Here is an 18,594-nt window from a genome sequence, read left to right as displayed (position 1 = left end):
ACCACCAGTCTCTGATGAACGTAATCCGTGTGTATAATATTTATATTTAATGGTACATAATTTTTACTTTCTTTATAAAATTAATGCTTTTCACTTCAACACACGCACAAGGTGGTCGTGTCCTGTCAAACGATGCCGAACGCGCATTTATTCGCTCTTTTGTCTCTGCACCCGAACATACCACTCACGGCAAGTTCTAGCGGCAACTACACGGCTGCCGGGCCGGGCCAAAGCAGAAGCAGAGGCGGAAAGCTACCGTCCGTCCCCGGTGTACCGGGTATCCGTTCGACTCAAGTAACAAAAAAGTAACACAATATTAGGCAAAAAGAGAAAGCTAATTCCCCAGTGTGGACGTGGACACCCCGGGGTTCCGCGGTAGGCGCAGGACTGGCGATGGAGAGATGGTAAATGGAATCGTCGGAACGAAGCAGAAGCTTTGTCCTATCTCTCCGCGGAACGGGGTGGGTCGTTCCCGTAGTCGATAATCTACAATGAGTCGCCCCAACGGAGTCGGAGCGATGGAATCCACGGCCTGGCCCCCGAAGCGGGAGGGGCCGCGATATCCAAGGGGATCCTGAGGATGAAAGAGCCTCCCTTCCTTACTGGTCGCGCTATTTTCGCGCCTGTAACGCATTCGACAGCCAGTCCATGGCCTGTTCCAGCCCTTCCCCTTTGGTGGCGGAGGTTTTGAATATTTGGAACGTTCGGTTTTTCAGCGCCTCCAACCCGAGCGCCTGGTGCACCTCGGCCACACTCATGCAGCCCTCCATGTCCTGCTTGTTCGCCAACACCACCAGTATTGCACCGGCCAGTTCATCCTCCTGCAAGTGGGACACAATGAAACCGGCACCCTGCGTTACCGTACGTTGAATCCGGATTCGCTTACCCTGAGCATGTACAGGAGCTCGTCTTTCGATATGCCTATCCTATCCTTATCTGCGGAATCCACTACGTATATGATGGCGTCTGTATTGCTGTAATAACAACGCCAGTATGGTCTGCAAACAAAACAAAACGGGTCACATGGAGCCAATCAACGGCCAATGCTTCCACTGTGCGGATACCTACCGTATGCTGGTCTGTCCGCCGAGGTCCCACACTTGAAATTTCAAATTTTTGTACGTCACCTGCTCCACGTTGAAGCCGATCGTCGGTATTGTGGTCACCACCTCGCCCACCTGCAGCCGGTACAGGATTGTGGTCTTGCCAGCACCGTCTAGGCCGAGAATCAGTATCCGCATTTCCCGGCTGCCTAGCAGCCCTCGAAAGTAGCTGAACAGTCCCCCTGCGAAGAGCGAAAGCACAGATTGCTAGTGGAACGAATTGGAACCACTTCCGACGGTGACGGTGGCACCCCGAAACGGTGTGCCATTTTTTGCTTTCTTTAATTTTCTCCTTATCATCATGCTGCGTGCCTGCCGCGCGCGCCACCCTGACGTACCCATATTTTACGGTGCGGTGTTGTGTGTTTTCCTGTTTTGTGCAACGCTGTCAACACTCCCCGAACCAGACCTACTGAGGTGGTGCTGCGGTGTATGGGATCCCTGTTTTAGCCGAGCGCTTCACTGAACTGCACCGTCGAGAGGCCCAATTTCGGACATTCGTTCGGTCCCGTGCCTTTCGTAGTTGCCTTGGGCGTTTGGGGCAAGCTGGAACAACAAACCACAGACGAGACAAAATCGTCGCCGACGAGTCAGACAAATTTTGCAGTCGTTCGCGGTGTACTCGTTTTGACAGCTGGTGCGGCTAGCGCTTTTTGACGTTTTGACGTGTTCGCATTGACGCGCAGGGCTGGATCAGTTTACACCACACGCTCCGGCGGCGGTGGTGTAATCGTATTTGAATTAAATTTTGCCAAAGAAAAGGTTTCAAAAACCATCTTCGTTCGATTATGCTATTCAATTGGAGTTTTGCCCAAAGGAAATCAATCGTAAGCTAGTAGTACAAGTAATCTGAATTGTAGAGAACATGAACAACTTTTCTTCGAAACGATATAATAAATATAATAGGTAATAGGTGAAAACCTAAGCAGTGCTAAAATGGGGACACTTGCTCAAAATGTAGGATACTAGCAAAAACCGAGATTTTTACCATACATCACCATACCTTAAGAAAAGATAGTTGTCCATCTTAAAGAAAGTACTCTCCTATGTGTTTTGATGAATTTTTGCGACAAAATAAAAGTGTTCTCGAACCTTCTATTTTCTGGATTGTGCGCCACTTTCTCTGCTTTTATTGTAGAATTTGTTGAACCCAATTTAGCATAACGGTTTTGAGTAACGACCGTTTCCAGATTCCCATTCCACAATTCGATATCAATTACAGGGAGCCCCCGTGTTGTTGCGGAACCAAACCTCCGCAATCGGTGTCGCCCCCGAAGAAGCACCCCGAAGCTACCAAACCCAGCTTCGTCCTGTAGTTTCGAATAATTTTCCAATAAAAGTCGCTCAAGGCCATTAATATCGGGGCGCGCGGTTTTATCTTTCACTATCATCACCCCATCACCATCCTCGGCCGCGATCGATTCGGAAGAAACCAGTCCCGCGCGCAGTTCGGCATCACGCCGCGTGCGGAATACGCACTTTCTTCTCTAGTTCCGAGAGCGCGTCAGAATGTGTTGGAATGCGCATTCCACGTCTTCGCGGCACGCACCACGTCACTCGACGCGGTGGCACTTCAGCGGTCAGGCCGATCTTCGACCGTCGCGAGCCGGAACGGGACGCGATAGCGAAGGTTGTAAATTTTCAAACTTAACGATAAGCGCTCACCGAAGGCGTCAAAGTATCGGTTTCGTGGCGTATTCCAGAAAAGCAAGATCGCCCAAAGATCGCCAACGGCCGCCGCTAGGAATCGGACAAAAGAACTAGGGCAACACGGTTTGTGGTTTTCTCCCTATTTTCTGCGGTAGTACGTCTTAATCGAAAGGTCGAGTGCGTGTGACATTGCCGTTTGCACTTTTGACGAGCATCACCCGACAACGTCATGTACATTCCTCGCTGCCCGCAGGAGTACGCAGGAATGTACACCGCAGGCATTCCCGCAACGTTCCCAGGTCCCGAACCCGTCTATTAATATCGACAACTTTTCACTCAGCATGACCCGCCGGTACGTATGCGCCGGCCGGGAGGACCGACGCAGAACTCTTGGGCCCGGACCTCGGGGGCCTGGGTAATAAATGAACAAATTTGCACGAATAACCGATGCCCGCGGGCACTATCGCAGCAATATTTCAAAGGCAGCCACGCATTTCCAGCTCCCCGACGGTCCGTCGGTCCCTGGGCCCTGCGGTCGGGGCATCAGCGCAGAATGACATATTACTTTTCAACGTTATTTTGGCATTATGATAATGTCCTTCCCGGACGTCGTCCGTCCGTCCGTCCGTCCGGCCGGCCGGCCGTCCGGGCTGGAATGTGCCTCCCAATGTCCAACGCCACAGATTGACAGTTTATCAGCGCGTTGCCATTCGTTCGTTCGTTTGGCGTATAACCTTCTGGCGGGAGTTGCGCGTGCCTCGGCCACACGATAGCGTGCTTGCGAGAGGATCTTGAGCACCGGTCGGCCGGTCGATCGCCTTTCTCCAGCAGCTCCTGAACGGTACCCGGGGCTTGACGCGTGATGCTGCAACTTCTGGGCGCAGAGTCAAGCGAAGTTCATGTCCGTGGTGCGTTCATCGCACCATTTATGCGGTGTTTTAGATACTTTAAACTGTTTTTACCATGCAAAAGTCCATCCCCAGCCGGCTCTCCGGCTCCACGGCAGGACTAATGCTGGGCGATCGCGGACCGAAAGTGGCCCCACACGTAAGCTGAACGAACGTGGGTCAACGTGCGCTGGGAGCGAAACTAAAGCGCGCACCCGACGAGGAATCCACAAACACGGAAACACACGCACAAACGCACACTCGGACACTTGGAAAAGATCCAAACGGTTCGGAAGGCTGGACCCGGGATCCACAGCTTCCACACCGGAGTCCCTGTCGATCGACGGTGTCCCTTCGATCGTGGCTCTTCATTTTTTTCCCAAACGATCTCCATCTTACTTTCGTGTCCCGCTCTTTCTCTCTCGCTGTTCGCTCTCCTGTGATCTTCGAAATGGAAAATGCTCTCTCACTCCGGGTTTTTATCTCTCTCCAAGGCTTCATGCGTAGGTCCGGACGGTGGCGATGCTGCGGTTTGTGCCGTTTGCGGTGGTGTTGATGTTTTGAAGACGATATTATGTCCCAGCGGGATTCGGGATTTCTTGTACCGCGGGGGCCAGCAACCGCAAACCAACACCAACAGCGAGCAATCCGGCCCAGCCGTCAGCGCAACACACAGTCGTGGCGAGAGAAATGGTCGCAACAGGGTGTTTGCTGATGCTGTGCCGTTGATAAATGTTTTAAAATTTTCCCTGCAGTTAAGATGAATGTAGAATGTAGAATAGTTGTTAAACCCGTCGTCGGGCCATCTTTTTATCTGCCCGTTTTCAACACTCCCGGGCCGGGGGTACACACGATCGTAGCTCATCGTAGTCCGACGACCATCGGAACGGGGTGATGAAAAACATAAAAAACATACAAAAATTCCTTAACATTCGCCACCGACCTGCTAAAAATCTCTCTCGCTCTCACGTGAGACAGAGAGAGAGAGAGGGTGAGCGAACGAGGGACTTATTTTCCTGAAACTCCTCAAACGATCGGAGAATGTGTGTGAATAGGAACGGCAGAGAAAAAACGGCCAAGGAACGGGCGAAAAGGTTAAGCCTGAAGAAAAAGGAATCACCGAAAGCGCTCGGCTCGTACCAGCATCAAGGCTCGAGTAGAACATAATGCGACTGTTTTCGAGAGAGGAAGAGAGAGAGAGAAAACGAAAAGGGGACAGGAGAGAAGCATATTCGATCGTGCGGCGTTTTATGCGGGCCACGAGAAATCCGGCCGCTTCGCAACGGCATCAGTTCGCGTCGATCGGTTGCGCCAGTCGGTTGTGGCGTGTGTCCGTCCGTGATCCGCTTCGCCGTTTTGTGGTTCGTGTTTGGGATTTTTCACAAGTGTCCGCCAGTGTACCAACTTTGATCGACCCCATTGACGGGTCGAGTTTGGCCAATTGGAGTGTTACAGGTTGGTTAAATTAGGAATTTGGTGTCCCGGAATTGTGGACTAAGTTGTTGCTGAACTAAGTTACACAAATGTGTCGTCTCCTGTGGTATGATCGATCGGAAGAGATGAGTTTTTAATTAACTGTACCCAACGTAGTGTGTGATTATTTTTCTCCATCGTTTGGTCCGTGCATAAAGTGCATCGGAACGCCCGGTCCCGGTACGTTGCCCTGTCCCTGGCGAAACCTGTTGCACTTTGGCACCGTGTGGCCGGTGTATCTTCAATTGTTGGATTGCGACATTCTTGCGTTAAATTCTTGGCACCATCCCTTTTGGGAGTCAGCCTCTCTCCCTCTCTCGCTCTCTTGCTTCTTCTTCGTTTAACGCTTTTTCTCTCCTTTCGTCTCCTTTCTTTTGTTTTTTCCTCCTGTGCCGCGACATGACAAGATAATGATGTATGTGTTTGGTTTGCCGAAGGAGCCGAAGAAAAATGTCCTTCACGCGGCGGTCATGGAGGTGGAAGAAAACGCTCCTTTCCCGGTGCCCCCGGTGGTGACCTTTCCCTCAGCGTAACCAAAGCAGCAAAGTGTTAGTGGCGGCTCACAAGCCCGAACGGAATCGAATCAACCTGTTTCAAGTGAGACTTTTGCACCTCCGGAGAGAAGAGAAGCTCCGGTTGAGCGATTTAGTGGCACGAAGCGATAAATATTATCGGGCGAATTTATAATGAAACCCATCGTAGTATGTCTGTATGCACTCGAGTGCATCTACTGAAGGTTACCCGATGACCAGGAAGAACCGAAATGTCAAACCAAAACTTAACCTTCGCTCGGGTCAGTGTTCCGTTGCGTGTGTGTGATCCGTTGCGCTCGCTGCCTCGGTTAAAACAACAGAGCCCCGCCAGCGCAACAAGCAGAAAAAAATGTAGTCCATTTGTTTGATAAACAAATTTAAAACGAACGCCGAACGAACGCAAACAGAGAACGGTGTGCAGCAGAGGTTCGTCGCTTGCGCGTGCGCTCAACTCTTTTGAACGCGCTGGACTCTACCGACCACCGGCTTCTGCCGGGGCTGCCGCTGTTGCTGCTGGACCTTTTCGGATGCATCGCGGTGGTGGTGCTTTTTGGTAGCCAGCACCTGGCCCGCTCGGCTGTTACGAGGTGGCTTACGAGGACGTGGACGAGGAAAACGTAGAAATGAATAATTGACAGCATTAAGCAACAGAACAGCTTGTTGACACACTGGTCCCGTGTGATTTTTGTGCCCATTTGTTTACGAGCGGTTCGTACCGGTGCCGGGGTGCCGGTGTGTGCACCGATGCCGGAACCGTTCGCCCACCTACCACCAATGCCAGCCCCCCCGGAGGTGGTCGACCTTTTCCGGTGTGCCCCCCCACCGGGAACGAAAACAAAATTAATGCACCACCAAAGATGCACCGATCGGTGCAGTTGCAGCTCAACCTCTCTAGCCCTCCCTCTATGCTTTAATTGCGCAACCAACGAGACACGGGCAAAAGGCACAACATACCAACAGGGACCGCAAGCAACAGCCGGTTGACATTTAGCGACACAATCATCCCATTCCGTGTGGCCGCTCGGTGTCGGGTTTCGGGCTTTAATCGGCTAATTTTAATCTCTCTCCGTGTCGCTACAGTTTTGCAGGATTTTGCAGCAGCGGCCTAAGACCCCTAGTGATAGACGTCGAGTTCGTGAACAGCGTGAACCCGTTCTGAGTTCCACGGCTTCTTGTTGTTGTTGTCGTGCTATGAGTGATCGTCTAGCATTGGTTGTGCAATACCCGTACATAACCATGCTGAAGGGGTGACAGTGAATGAAGTGAGTGCTTTCAAAGGCGATCAAGTGGCGTGGAGTGTCACACTCGTCACCCGATCGCTTCCTACGGCAAACAAGTGCTTGGAGGCAACATTTATTACTCTCTTTTTTCGCCACGCAAGTGCCAATCCTGTGTGTTGAACCATTTCTTCCACTGCTTCATTTCTGTGTGTGTGTTTGTGTGTGTGTCTGCCGACGTTAAGATCCCGCGCGATCCAGACGATCTGCCAGACATCCATTCAACTGACCCCCACAGCGAGTCACCTGAGCCGAAAGCCGAGCCACCGTAAAACAGCACCCAAGAGATCGACCACGGCCGTGGTTGAGTTGATAAACCGAAAGGTAGGTTTATTTCATTCCTACGCGGCCACGGATTAGCACCGGGCCAAACTCTCCGTTTGGCTCCGTTAGGGGTTTGCGTAATTTTGTTTTTCTCCCTGAGCAGTTTGATGTATTATTTTTTTGCCTCTTCTGTGCTTGGCTGGCACCTCACTCACGTTAACGCTCACCACCAATTTGTGGTGAGCGTTTTTAATGGAGTTTTACACTCCTTTCGGGGGCGAACCGGACCGGAGGGGGGCTCGGGGCTCGAGAGAAGAAGGTTGTAAACGAACTGTTTCAGGCGTAAGGTGCCCCGAGAAGCGTAGATAAGAGCAGCAAAAAAAAGGCACGCACCCAGAATGGGACGTGTGTGGTGCTGGCCGGCCGGCCGGGCATAAAAACGGTGGTAAAAAGGAGGGCAACATACGTACGGGTGGACGCGGGTCCGTGAGCTGGGTCCGATATCTCGCATCTACACGTTACATAAATTTTGCATCCCAAGATATCGCGCGCGCAGGCGGGATGGCGGGATGGCCGGGGTCGTCGACGTGCGGTGTGCGTGTCCGTCCGTGGTGCGGCCGAGATTGGAGGCCAGAGATTAGGTTTTTAATGGTGATTGCTGTTTTGAACTAATTATCAGCGTGGATCCATCGGGTGTACACGTGATGGGCGCTGCAGGATTTTACCATTTTTCCAATTCGCCAATTTGTATCGATCAGCGCAGCGTCAGCTCAGCTATTGATCAGCCGAAGCGGATTTGTAAGTGTTTTTTAGATTAGATCGAAGCAGATCGTCCGCAGGGTTGCATTTGCGTGATACGTCACACTAGGTTTACTACGACCTCGTCGTAGCGATATCTTTTCGAACAGTTCGCGAATACGAATTCGAACAGTCGAGCAGCAATCGTCAAGTATTCATTGAACAGTTTTCTCCGCACTTTCGAAGATTAGGCGGCATAAATCATTTTACTTGCCACAGCGTGGACCACTGGCCGTGGGACAGTTATTTCACCTACGATATCATTTCTATGAATCCCTTTTAGTCTTTATGCAATTCCTCTCATCGAAACGTAGCATTTGCATTCAGTGCGATCAACTTTACACGTTAAAACTTTACACATCAACGGAACGGAAAAGAACCGGAAAAAGAACAGAAAGGAACCTATGAAAATAGGACGTTCGAATGATGTAACGATCCTCGGTTTCAAGAGAGCCACTAGCAACCCCTGCACACTCTAGGATCACCTTGGATCTCTCGATCTGTTCGATGTTCGAAGGGTTCTCATCTGAAACCACTTCTTCGTTGGCCCTATTCCGTGCCCGAGATTTAAACCGACATCTAACGAGACGAATTATGGGCAAACAAAGCGCCCTGGAAAACTGGGGGGAAAAAATGTGACGGTCATTAGTTAAATTGAATTATAGAACGAAACCGGTAGCAGCCCATAAAACGGTCACCGCCAGCCGGACCAACTGGTGAGTGCCATCCAATTTGACCGGACCAGCCACGGGGACCCCCGCAAGGCATGCGCTAATCCACTAACGACCAACGGCCCCGGTGAAAGCCCCGGCGATCCTCTCGCGATTCGGCCCTCGGACTCGTATTGATAGGATTAACTTCGCACGCACCCACCAACCTCGAAGGGGAGGCTCGAAACAGTCTCTGAGGTGTCTCTAATCTCCGAGCTTATTGTTCGTGACGCAGAGAGAGACGACGACGGACGGGCGGGCGGAAGATCGAACCTGATCACCTGAACCTCCCGAGCACGATTGAGCAGTGACACGCCGGCTGGCCGACGCCGACATCACAAGGCCGCCCCCTAATGGCGGCGTGGCAAGCGAGCGAGCAATTCCGCGCCGTATTATATGTAAACGAGCAATAATCGGATTTACTCGGCACCCTCCGGCAACCTCGCGGGGAGGCGGGGGGGGGACAAGCTGCCGAAGTTTAGGACGCTGCCCAGGACGCCGGCGGGGACTCTCAAGAATGTCGTCGCATCGTCCGTTGCCATTGACATTCTGCGTGGTCTCCTCTCAAAACTTGCGCCATTCGGGATCGGTCGGGTGTCTGCATTCCGCCGACTGCGGGCGCCGATCGCGGAAGGTGAGGCACTAATTATGTCGCGCTAACGCTCGCGCTCTCTCTCTTTCTCTCGCTCTCTGTCTCTATCTTTCTGTCCTATCTTCGTCTATTTGCTGGCGTCGCGAACAAACGACGGCGCTATCTGCCGCGCGCCGAGTGGATCTAACGGTTCCCGGCCCGACCCGGCCCGGCGGTCCAATCGGAAAGCGGTCCCGACCGACTTCTCGGAGCACACCCGGCCAACCCGGCTCCTCGTGTCTGAGCGGCGAAAGGAGCGAAAGAAATCAATGCTTCCTCAAACGCTCTCGTGGAGTCAATTATGGTTGTCGCGCCGTCGCCGCCGCCGAACGTGCTGCGTGTGTGCCTTCGGAGGTCAGGTGGCCGCGGTCCGCGGAGCGCAAAGGAGCGTTGCGTGTTCCACCACAACTCGTTAGGCTGCTGGCCGGGAACGGGAACTTTGGCGGCGGCGGGCATATTTATTGCCACACTGCTCGCGCTGAGGCAAATTAGACTTTTCCTACTTTTCCTACGCGGGACGAGAGTGCCCGCGTGCGCACGCGCACACGCACCCGGCTCTTGAAGCCCCCCGAGGGGCCCCGGGCTGCCCCACCCCAGCCTGTGACTAACCTTAATGCGCCTGGGATTAGTAGCGGGAAGCGCACGCGGCTGCGGCGCGATTTGCTGTCCGGCGGCCCTTCCGGAGAACACCGACCGCCGTCAGCAGCAGCCGGGGAGGATGTGTGCGATTTTTATGTGGCTCATCAACATGTTTTTCCTACCATGGGGGACCCTAGCACGGGAGGTGATGGAAGGTACAATTAAAGCCTGATGCGTCGCGCCCGTCCGTCGCGGTCGTCCTGGCCGCGCGCACCGCCGGTGACTGCCGGTGACGTGATATTAAAAAGGTATTAAAAGGTTGTTTTTCTTCCAAACGGCCTGGGAACGAGACCCAGGGGAGAGAAAGAGAGAAGGTTGTGTGTTTTGATGGCACTTTGCTGGCCACGAAGGTGCGCAAAATGGAGATTGCATAATGTGATGTGGGCTCCGACGGGGGCCTCCGTGCGATTAGGACCAGAAATAGATCGAGCAGCGCAGAACGGTTAACATTCCTCTCCTCTCTCCGTCCGCACCGTTTGTCATGCTCGGTGTGCGAGCGAAGAGTGGGTAAAGCCCGCGGTCACGATCATAATTTGTTGCTGAGTTCGGCCCGGTTGCTTCAGTTGCACATATTTCACCGCACCGCACCGCACGGCACAATTCGAGGAAGATAAACCCGATTCCGGTGGCTCCGGTCCCCGGCCCGGCTCGGTTGGTGAATTTCCATTACACAAATGGCTGGGAAAAAGAAAAACAGCAAACAAACCACAGATACACCCATTTCCCTATTAAGTAATCACGGCCGGCACGTGCGTCGGTAGACACCGGGCCTTTTTCCGCCTTCTTTCGCCTTCCGCCGCGTGTAGGAAGTGTGGCGTTGGACGTTGCTGTCGGTAGTGCTCCAGTTCGCTGGGCGCAGTAAAATGCCCGCCAGACCGTGCCGTGAGGTTGCGAACGCTTCCGATAGCGCAATCAGACGGCGGCGGTGGTACAACGTGCCGTCTGGTGGGTAGCATTTTGGCCACCAACCAAAAGAAAATTGGAGCCAAAAGAGTTGTTTTCCTCGTGATAGACACGACGTGGGCTTCTGGTGTTAGGTTTTGGTGAGTGTTCCGTGAAATGGCAAGCACAAGGTTTCATTGACGAGCCACTCGATCTCTTGAAGTCGGCTGAATGGAACACGCCAGAGCGGCAGAGGCAGTCTAGACTTTATCAATATAAGTTTTTCTTCGAGAAACACACCAAACATCATATTTTTAAGTGCAATATATTGCACGCATGAGTTTAATGCAATAATTCCGAATATTCTCACAACCAAGCCAATAGTCGAAACTTAACGTTTTATTTGGTAAAGTAAGAGTTAAAATTTTTTGACTAAATTTACAACGTTTCGCTCGTTACATTATAGTTTATCTACAGAAATTCCATTGAGACTCGCTCTTAAGAAGGGTCAGTGTTGAGGCTCTTGTTGCTGTGTAAAGCTTTTGCATCATATAAAGTCTCGTCTGCCCGTCTGCGATGTGTTTAACAATAAACTAAACCATCACAGAAAGCTGTGACTTTTTTATTGCCTCTCGATATATTCGCAATATGTTGGCCATATTTCACTAGAATGCTGTAAATTGGCTCGAGTTAACAAGCGCACGTCTGCCTTTCTCATAAAGGTGTTGGCTTATTACTCACCTTTCTCGCCAACACCTCTTCAATCTGAGAGGGGTCATTACGGCTCAGGAGCCGCACATCTCTCGAGATGATTGCGCCAATGAAGTCGGAAGTCGGCTCTTTATCCGATGCCATCGGCCCAGCAAGACAGCGATGTGATTAAACTTTAAGCACCTATTCGGTGCAACATTGTGGTAATGTGGCAGGGATGCGGATCAGACCTAGCACCGTTCTCGAGCGTGCGCGTGGGCCTAGGACTGGCGCTGGCAACTCAATCACACTCGGACCACGCGGACACGACGATGAACATTCAACGCCCGTTTGCAGACATTGATTGAAGTCGAGCACGATCCCGTGGCCGAGGATCATCGATCGTGTGTGTGTGTGTGGCGCAACGGACTCGAGATGAAGGCGCCAAACGATCCGATATCCGAAACACATTGTAGAGGGCCCATCGGGACAAGGAGACACCACGAGCCTCTGACAGGCATCGCAGGGCACGATTTAAAATATGCGACGCGTCACGAGGACGCCACTGAAGACGATCATATGCCTTCGCTGCTTTTGCAATCTCTAGCGCGCTCAGGACATCAGGATGCAGCAGGAAGGGATGCAACTTTGTGTCACACAGCGGTTCCCGAATGTAAATTAATCAGGTCCGCTTAACGCGGTCTAATAGAGTGTTGTTTGGTTGGGTGGAATCTACAACTTTCTTGTGGCAGTTGCCAGCAGCAAAAGGGGAACTAGAGGTTCAGAAGAGCGGTCCTGAACCGCGGCCGAGTGGGGGTGCGATCTGAATATTTATGCCCCTTTCGACCCAGCCCATAATCCGGGCCCTGCCAGCGTTTTGATCTCCCTCTCTCATTTATGGGCGATCTTGATAGATGGTCCCCCCGGTGGACACAATCCTGCCCCGCTCCGAGCTCGTTTATGGAGATTCTGAGAAACACCGAGCGCAGTGCTTTTTTGGCGTTTAGTTTAATTCTATTCGATCATTAATCAAACCCGGGCTGGCTGACTCGGTTCCCCGGGTGTCCCACTTTCCGACACCGGCCAGGGATTAGATGCTTTAATAGATTCTCTCGAATGTTTAATGACATTAACAAGCGTGCGCCGGGGTTCGGGAACACCATTTGGTGATGCTCTCACCTTGCGTGCGTGCGTCACTTTCTTTCTCCTGGCCGTGCGTGCGTGGTTCGTTAGCAAAACGGGGAACTATTTAGGTCCGGCCGCTTCATGGGAACAAAATGATGCTCGATCGATGCTCGAACGAACGAGCCGAGCTCGAGAGAGTGTGTGTGTGTTCAAGCCTTACCTCATCTCCACGCCCCAACGCAGTATGGAATTTGTCGGAATGCGACTCGACTTGGGCTTGCGAGAGTTGAAGTTGAAGTTTTTATCCCGGACGACGCACGAGTCGCGACTGAGCGCGCAGAAAGGATGGAATCGGCAACGATGAAAAAAATAACTCAAAAGTCAAAGACTTAGCTGGCCAAGAAGACTTCTTGGCAGAGCGTGGAAAGGAAATGGAGCGAAACGGAGCCCTTCTGATGGGACGCCGTTTTTGCCGGCAGCGAATGGCGAATGTTTGAAATTCTTCACCATCGTGACGCAGACGAGCCCTGGCGTGCATGTGATATTTCAATTCCACTCGCTGTCCCGATCCACCCGATGTCCCGTTTGTGAAACGCAGCCCGTGTGTGTGTGTGATTGATAAATCAAATGCGGCGCTTCCTGTCCAACCCGATCTCGGAGACGATCCCGACGAGAGATTGATCTTAACTCGGCTCGAAACGCGGACACCCGTGTCTGCGCGCATGTTTAATTACTTTGGCCCCTCAACGATCGACGCGTCCCGACGCTTGATCCGCTTCGACAGACGCGGATGACGTATGGCTCGTACTTGGTTCTTGGTCCGGTCAGTCAGATTAGCGAGCGTGGAGAGACATTCCAGTGGGGGCTGCTGCAGAGCTAGGGAGCCCTTCGATGCACCGACCCATCGGCCACTCGACGAGGAAGAATTTTATCAGCAATAAATTAATCTTCGAGAGCACCGAGACGGAAGCCTGAAGCGTGTGTGTGGATGGGTGCTCCGGTCGGGATCGGGACGCCTCCAGAGATCGACATCAACCAGAGTTTGGTCGGTTCCACGCGTTCCATTTCCCATTTCTTGAGGCCCTCCCGGGCGTAGCCTAAAATAGGTCTGGATCACTCGATTTTCTATTTTTTCTCGTTTTATTACCGGACAGACGAGTGTGTGTGTGTTTATTTCTGAGCCCCTTCCAGTTCCCCTTTGCCGACATAGACCGACCATTTATGATAACAATAAAAAAAATTAAAGAAATCTCAAATCTTGGCCATCAGCAACAGCAGCAGCCCATCGACAAATCGTCGTCCGGCGCGGGACACACGATCTCGGATCGGATCTAATGGATATAATGGCTCGGTTTATGGTGCGTTGCTCGCCCGCGATCCCGCGCTCTCGTTTTGCGTTGGGTTTCTCGTTGAGTTTTTATGTTTGTTAATGTTTAGTTTTGATCGCTAAGCACGATAAACTGTGCGGTGTGTGTGTGTGTGTCAGCGTTAAAATCTTAAGTAACATCCGATTCCTGCGCCAAGATGCCCTTGAATCTATTGCGCCCGGTCTCGGTGCCGTTGGTGGTGCGTTCCAGGAAAGTTTCTTGAACCTCCCCAGACTGTGGAGCCTCGTTTCTCGTTGAGAAGCAGATTTTAATCTCTTTTTAATTACGCCACGCCAGCCAGCCAGTCAGCCTACTCCTGGGAAAGGGTTTGCCAGCAAATTGATCCGGACGGACGAAACGCAACAAATTGTGCGAGGAAATGAAGCTGCCCGGCCTCGATCGTCCGGATACGGGGCGTAGCTACCAGTGCGGTACACTACATTAGCACCTAGGCATGGCACCTTAGCGAGAGGCACACGTCAGTTGAGTTTGATTTCGGACCAATCGGCCCCCGGGACCGCCGCACGTTGGCGTCCGTCCGTCCGGTTCTGATCGTGATCGTGAGGGGCAAAATTTGCATATCGTTGCAGCCAGAGGGATCATCTATTTCTGCACTTTTTGCAGGCTCTGGCATCGGGCGGGCATCTGAATCCGCACCCACCGAAGTGCATAATGATCGTGGTCTGCGTCGTCGTCGGTCGAAACGGTTCGAGGCAATTGGAGTAGAAGAACCAGTCCCTCGGGCCCCTCGACCTCCTATGATAAATACCAGTTTAGGTTCTAGCGCCTAAGTGAGTTGTACTTGGGCGCGCACCATAAACTGCATCGGGGGGCGAAATGGCAGCCCACGGAGAAGGGCGAGCATAGGAGCGCGGGGCTTAGAACATAACATGCGCAGACTGCAACATGACGATACCGGTAGTTCTGACGGGAGTGATAAATTGTGAAAATTTACATGCACGCCCCAGCACGACGACGCGGACGACGACGGACGCAGAGTCGAGTACAAATTGGACGCCAGCGAAGCGTCCAGCCGAGCGCTCCGGGCCGTTTGCAGGAAGTTGCTCTCGGCCCGCCTGCTATTCTGGTTCCCTTGCATGTCGTCCGGTGGTGGATGATGTATTGGAGCCAGCGACCCTGTGCTTGGAGTGCGCCAGTGGACAATAGAGTTCATTGTTCATTCTGTGCGTTTGATGTTTATGTTAGGAAAACAAACATACACGCAACCCGATGGGTGGCTGCCATTTGTTTTCCGCTATTCAGCCCACTGTCCCTCGCAATCCTTTATCTTCCTAGAGCGATGAAAAATGCAGTAAGCGTCTTTTCAGATAAACTTTTGCTGGATGTGAAGATAACACTACAGTCAAGTTTAGTGGTCAATAAAATTCTTATGAAACTTTTTTTCATAACTGCAACCGTCATTTCGCCATTGTGTGGTCCTGAGATATGACCTTAATCGAAAAGTCTTGGGGCCATTGGAACTCCAACCCGATAATTGTTTATTAATCGAAAATATTCTATCTAATAATTATTATAAAAACCTAAAAAAATCAATTGGGCCCATCGTTCGTGAAGTGAATTTATAATAATGCCACTTAATATACAGATCTTGATGGCTTTACAAATAGCACGGATGCACGGTGCTAACAATTTGTCAACTCAAACTAAAACCGATGCCCTATTTGGCTCACTCGAAAGTGGTTTACCAGCCGAGGTGGCCAAATATGTAGAGCAGGCCTTGAAGGTGTATTTGCTAATGTCGTTTGGCCTGAAAAGTACACTACCACGTTTGGTGCACTATCCAAGCACTCCGCCTGCCAGCTGTCAGCTTTTAAGGAACGGCAATTATCTGCCAGTGAAAGTGTGTGCACTCGACTGGTCCGTCCGGCTGAGCCACGCTTATCAACGGAGGTCTCAGAAGGATGCCGCATTGCTTTTTTTTATTAAAAAGCGAACGAAGCTTGATTAAATCATAAAAGACAACATAAACAGCCTTAAGCTCTCTCGATGCCGCATAAAAATAAAATAAAGCTATTCATAGTAGGCATTTGCGAAGCACACACACCCACAGGAGCAGGAGCACTCAGAGATTATTGCACCCGAAAGAGTGCGGCCGATCAGCAAAAACCTGAAACCAATTACAACCAACGGGAAAAGGATTGCACATAGAATAGCGTGGCCGAATAGCGAAAGTAGCCGAACCCGTCACTGTCCCCGATCGGAAAGGACCCGGACACGGGCCCCGGCGCCACGTGTTTTAATAAGAAAACTCATCAAAAACCGGGAATGCTGGCCAATGGCCAGGAGTGGGCCATCGGTGTTTTTTTCTGCTATCTGTCGGCCTGGACCTGGGCCGACGCCTCAGGGACTTTCTTTTTTATTTGTTTACGGCCGGCCGGCCGTAGGGTGGCGGTGTGAAACTTTCGATTGCTCTGCGATGAGGGTCGATTTTTCGCTTCTCGTTTTTCCCGTTACTCCACCCGGTGGTGTCCGGTGACATGTGTGTGAGTGTGTATCGGGAGTGACCGAGAGAACTGGCGAAGTAGACTACGGGACCAGGATTTGCGTACCGATTCGCACCGAGGCCGAAAGGGGTCACGGCCAGAGCCACGACAACATTAGTGTCCTAGAGTCCGGGTCCTGTCTGAAGGAAGGTGGGCCTCGAATCGGAAACGAAAGTGCCCAGGTCATCCACAAATCACACATATCATCGCATCACGTGGTGGGTCCGTGGGCAAAATGGCGGCCCGTAGGTGGACGCCCCAACAGCACACACCAAAAGGGCGACGGGCGGCTTGCTGGCGTGGCTCATTAGGGAGCTCCCGGGAGATGATACGGACCAACTGCAATCTGGGCGGCGTGTGGGCGCGACAGCGCAACACAAACATCCATTAATGGCGGCCAACCTGTCCATCGCGGATCAACCCGCGGCATGAAGCCGAAACGACTAATGATTATCTCATTAGGAAGGCGAGGCGGAAAGGTTCGTTCGCCGATCATTTGTAACGGCTACACCTACACGACAAAAGACGCGATAATAAAAGCGAAACACTTTGCGATCGGTCTGGACTCCGCGACAGGAAACGGAAAAGCCATTTATGAACGGAAGGGATTTAATTAAGACGTGTACCATTCGCTGCCCACGGCCCAGTCGTCCAGTCAACAAAAATTGGGATAAATTAACAGAACGCGATCGATCGATCGAGTCGCCAGTGATCGACTTTGGAGGTTGGTGGGATGATCCGTCCGTCTCTCTGGAGAGAGTGTGCGGAGTGCATTTTAACAACCGAAAGATTAATAGCTCCCGATAGATTACGACCTCAGCGTGGGGCTCAGTGTGTAAATTATCATATCGGAAAGATCCTCAGTGTCGGACTCCACTCATGGCCCTCGCCAGTCACCGTACAGCGGAGTGCAACCGATGCAACCACTGAGTCATCAGCCGGAAGCCCCAAAGGAATAAAAAGGCTCAAGTCGTTCGACTTGCAGAAGGTGCCGTGCTGTTGTTGCTGTTGCTGGCTCTCGGCAGCAACATCGGCCGGTCTTATCGCCTTCGGGTGGTCGAAGCAAAAAACAAAACAAACCAAAACAGAAATGAATGGCCGTCTCTGTATCCGCCACCACGGCAGACGGAAATGGTGCTGAAGATGATGTTGTGTGCTGCTGCCCATAGATGGTGTATACGGTGGCCCGTTGAGAGCGCAAAATTGGCCCGACGGTTTCGGTACTACCCGGGGCAGCGCGAGCGAGTTCGTAAATTCGGTCAGCGACGCGCGCGATATCACCTTCTTTGGCGTCGAACAGAAGGAGGACCGGCGAACCGTTTTTTTTTTTGTTATCGCAACTCGCACCCCGAGAACCCCCGGAGACTCCCGGATGCTGTGGCAATAAAGTTGCGGAGGTCAAGCAATAGCAGGCCGGCCGGAAGAAAACGGTGCACACCCCGCGCGCTAGCCACCGAAAGTCAAACATCGGACCTGCGGATGCGCCCAGCACGAGCCCCCTTGTGGTTGGTTACTGTTTTTGCCCTTTTATTTGTGATGGTTCTCCGCACATAGATATGCAACCAGCAAACCGACCGATGGCTGAAAACAGTTGGTAACACAAACCATACTTTACCGTGGCACGGACCGGGCACAGCGATTGGCGCTCCCGGAGAAGACGAACCCGCAAGCCGCGGGTTTGTCGCTTTCGCGGGCGTTGCTGTTCCTTGTCCAGGTGTTCCTGCGGTGTTCGTTTGGCTTTTCCGAGTGTTCCGCGCCGATCATCCTCCGGGGGCCGGGCCGAGCTGAGCGCTGCTAAGAAGATGTTTGTTTAGCCCTGCGCTCTGCACCGCCCCCAGCGGGGGGTACGCGTCGATGCAGCTCTCCTTTTACAGAGCGGTACGCGCTAAGGAAAACAAAAATCGAGTGAAAAATATCGCGGCAGAAGACGGTCCGTGCTCGGCTCGTGGCCGCTGCGAAGCGATGGGCCTGAGGTGGGTGAAGGAGAGAGATCGGCGGGGCAACATCGCGACCGGGCGGCAGCCGATTATTCATGCTGTCCCTCCCGATACATAAACATTC

General features: G+C 52.2%; 1 protein-coding gene across 1 annotated transcript; it reads right to left on the bottom strand.

Annotated features, from left to right (window-relative positions):
- Nucleotides 1–37: 37 nt before the first annotated feature.
- Nucleotides 38–1,608, bottom strand: LOC128277595 (ADP-ribosylation factor-like protein 1). Its single transcript, XM_053016075.1, has 4 exons — nucleotides 1,442–1,608; nucleotides 1,069–1,285; nucleotides 887–998; nucleotides 38–821 (listed from the first exon to the last, which is right to left on the bottom strand). Exons 1-4 carry the CDS (start codon nucleotides 1,443–1,445, stop codon nucleotides 612–614), a joined length of 543 nt encoding a protein of 180 aa, XP_052872035.1. The 5' UTR covers nucleotides 1,446–1,608; the 3' UTR covers nucleotides 38–611.
- Between the last annotated feature and the right edge of the window lie 16,986 nt (nucleotides 1,609–18,594).

The sequence above is a fragment of the Anopheles cruzii genome, chromosome 2, assembly GCF_943734635.1.
Source record: "Anopheles cruzii chromosome 2, idAnoCruzAS_RS32_06, whole genome shotgun sequence".
Classification (NCBI taxonomy): Eukaryota; Metazoa; Arthropoda; class Insecta; order Diptera; family Culicidae; genus Anopheles; species Anopheles cruzii.
This window is presented reverse-complemented; position numbering and strand designations above follow the sequence as displayed.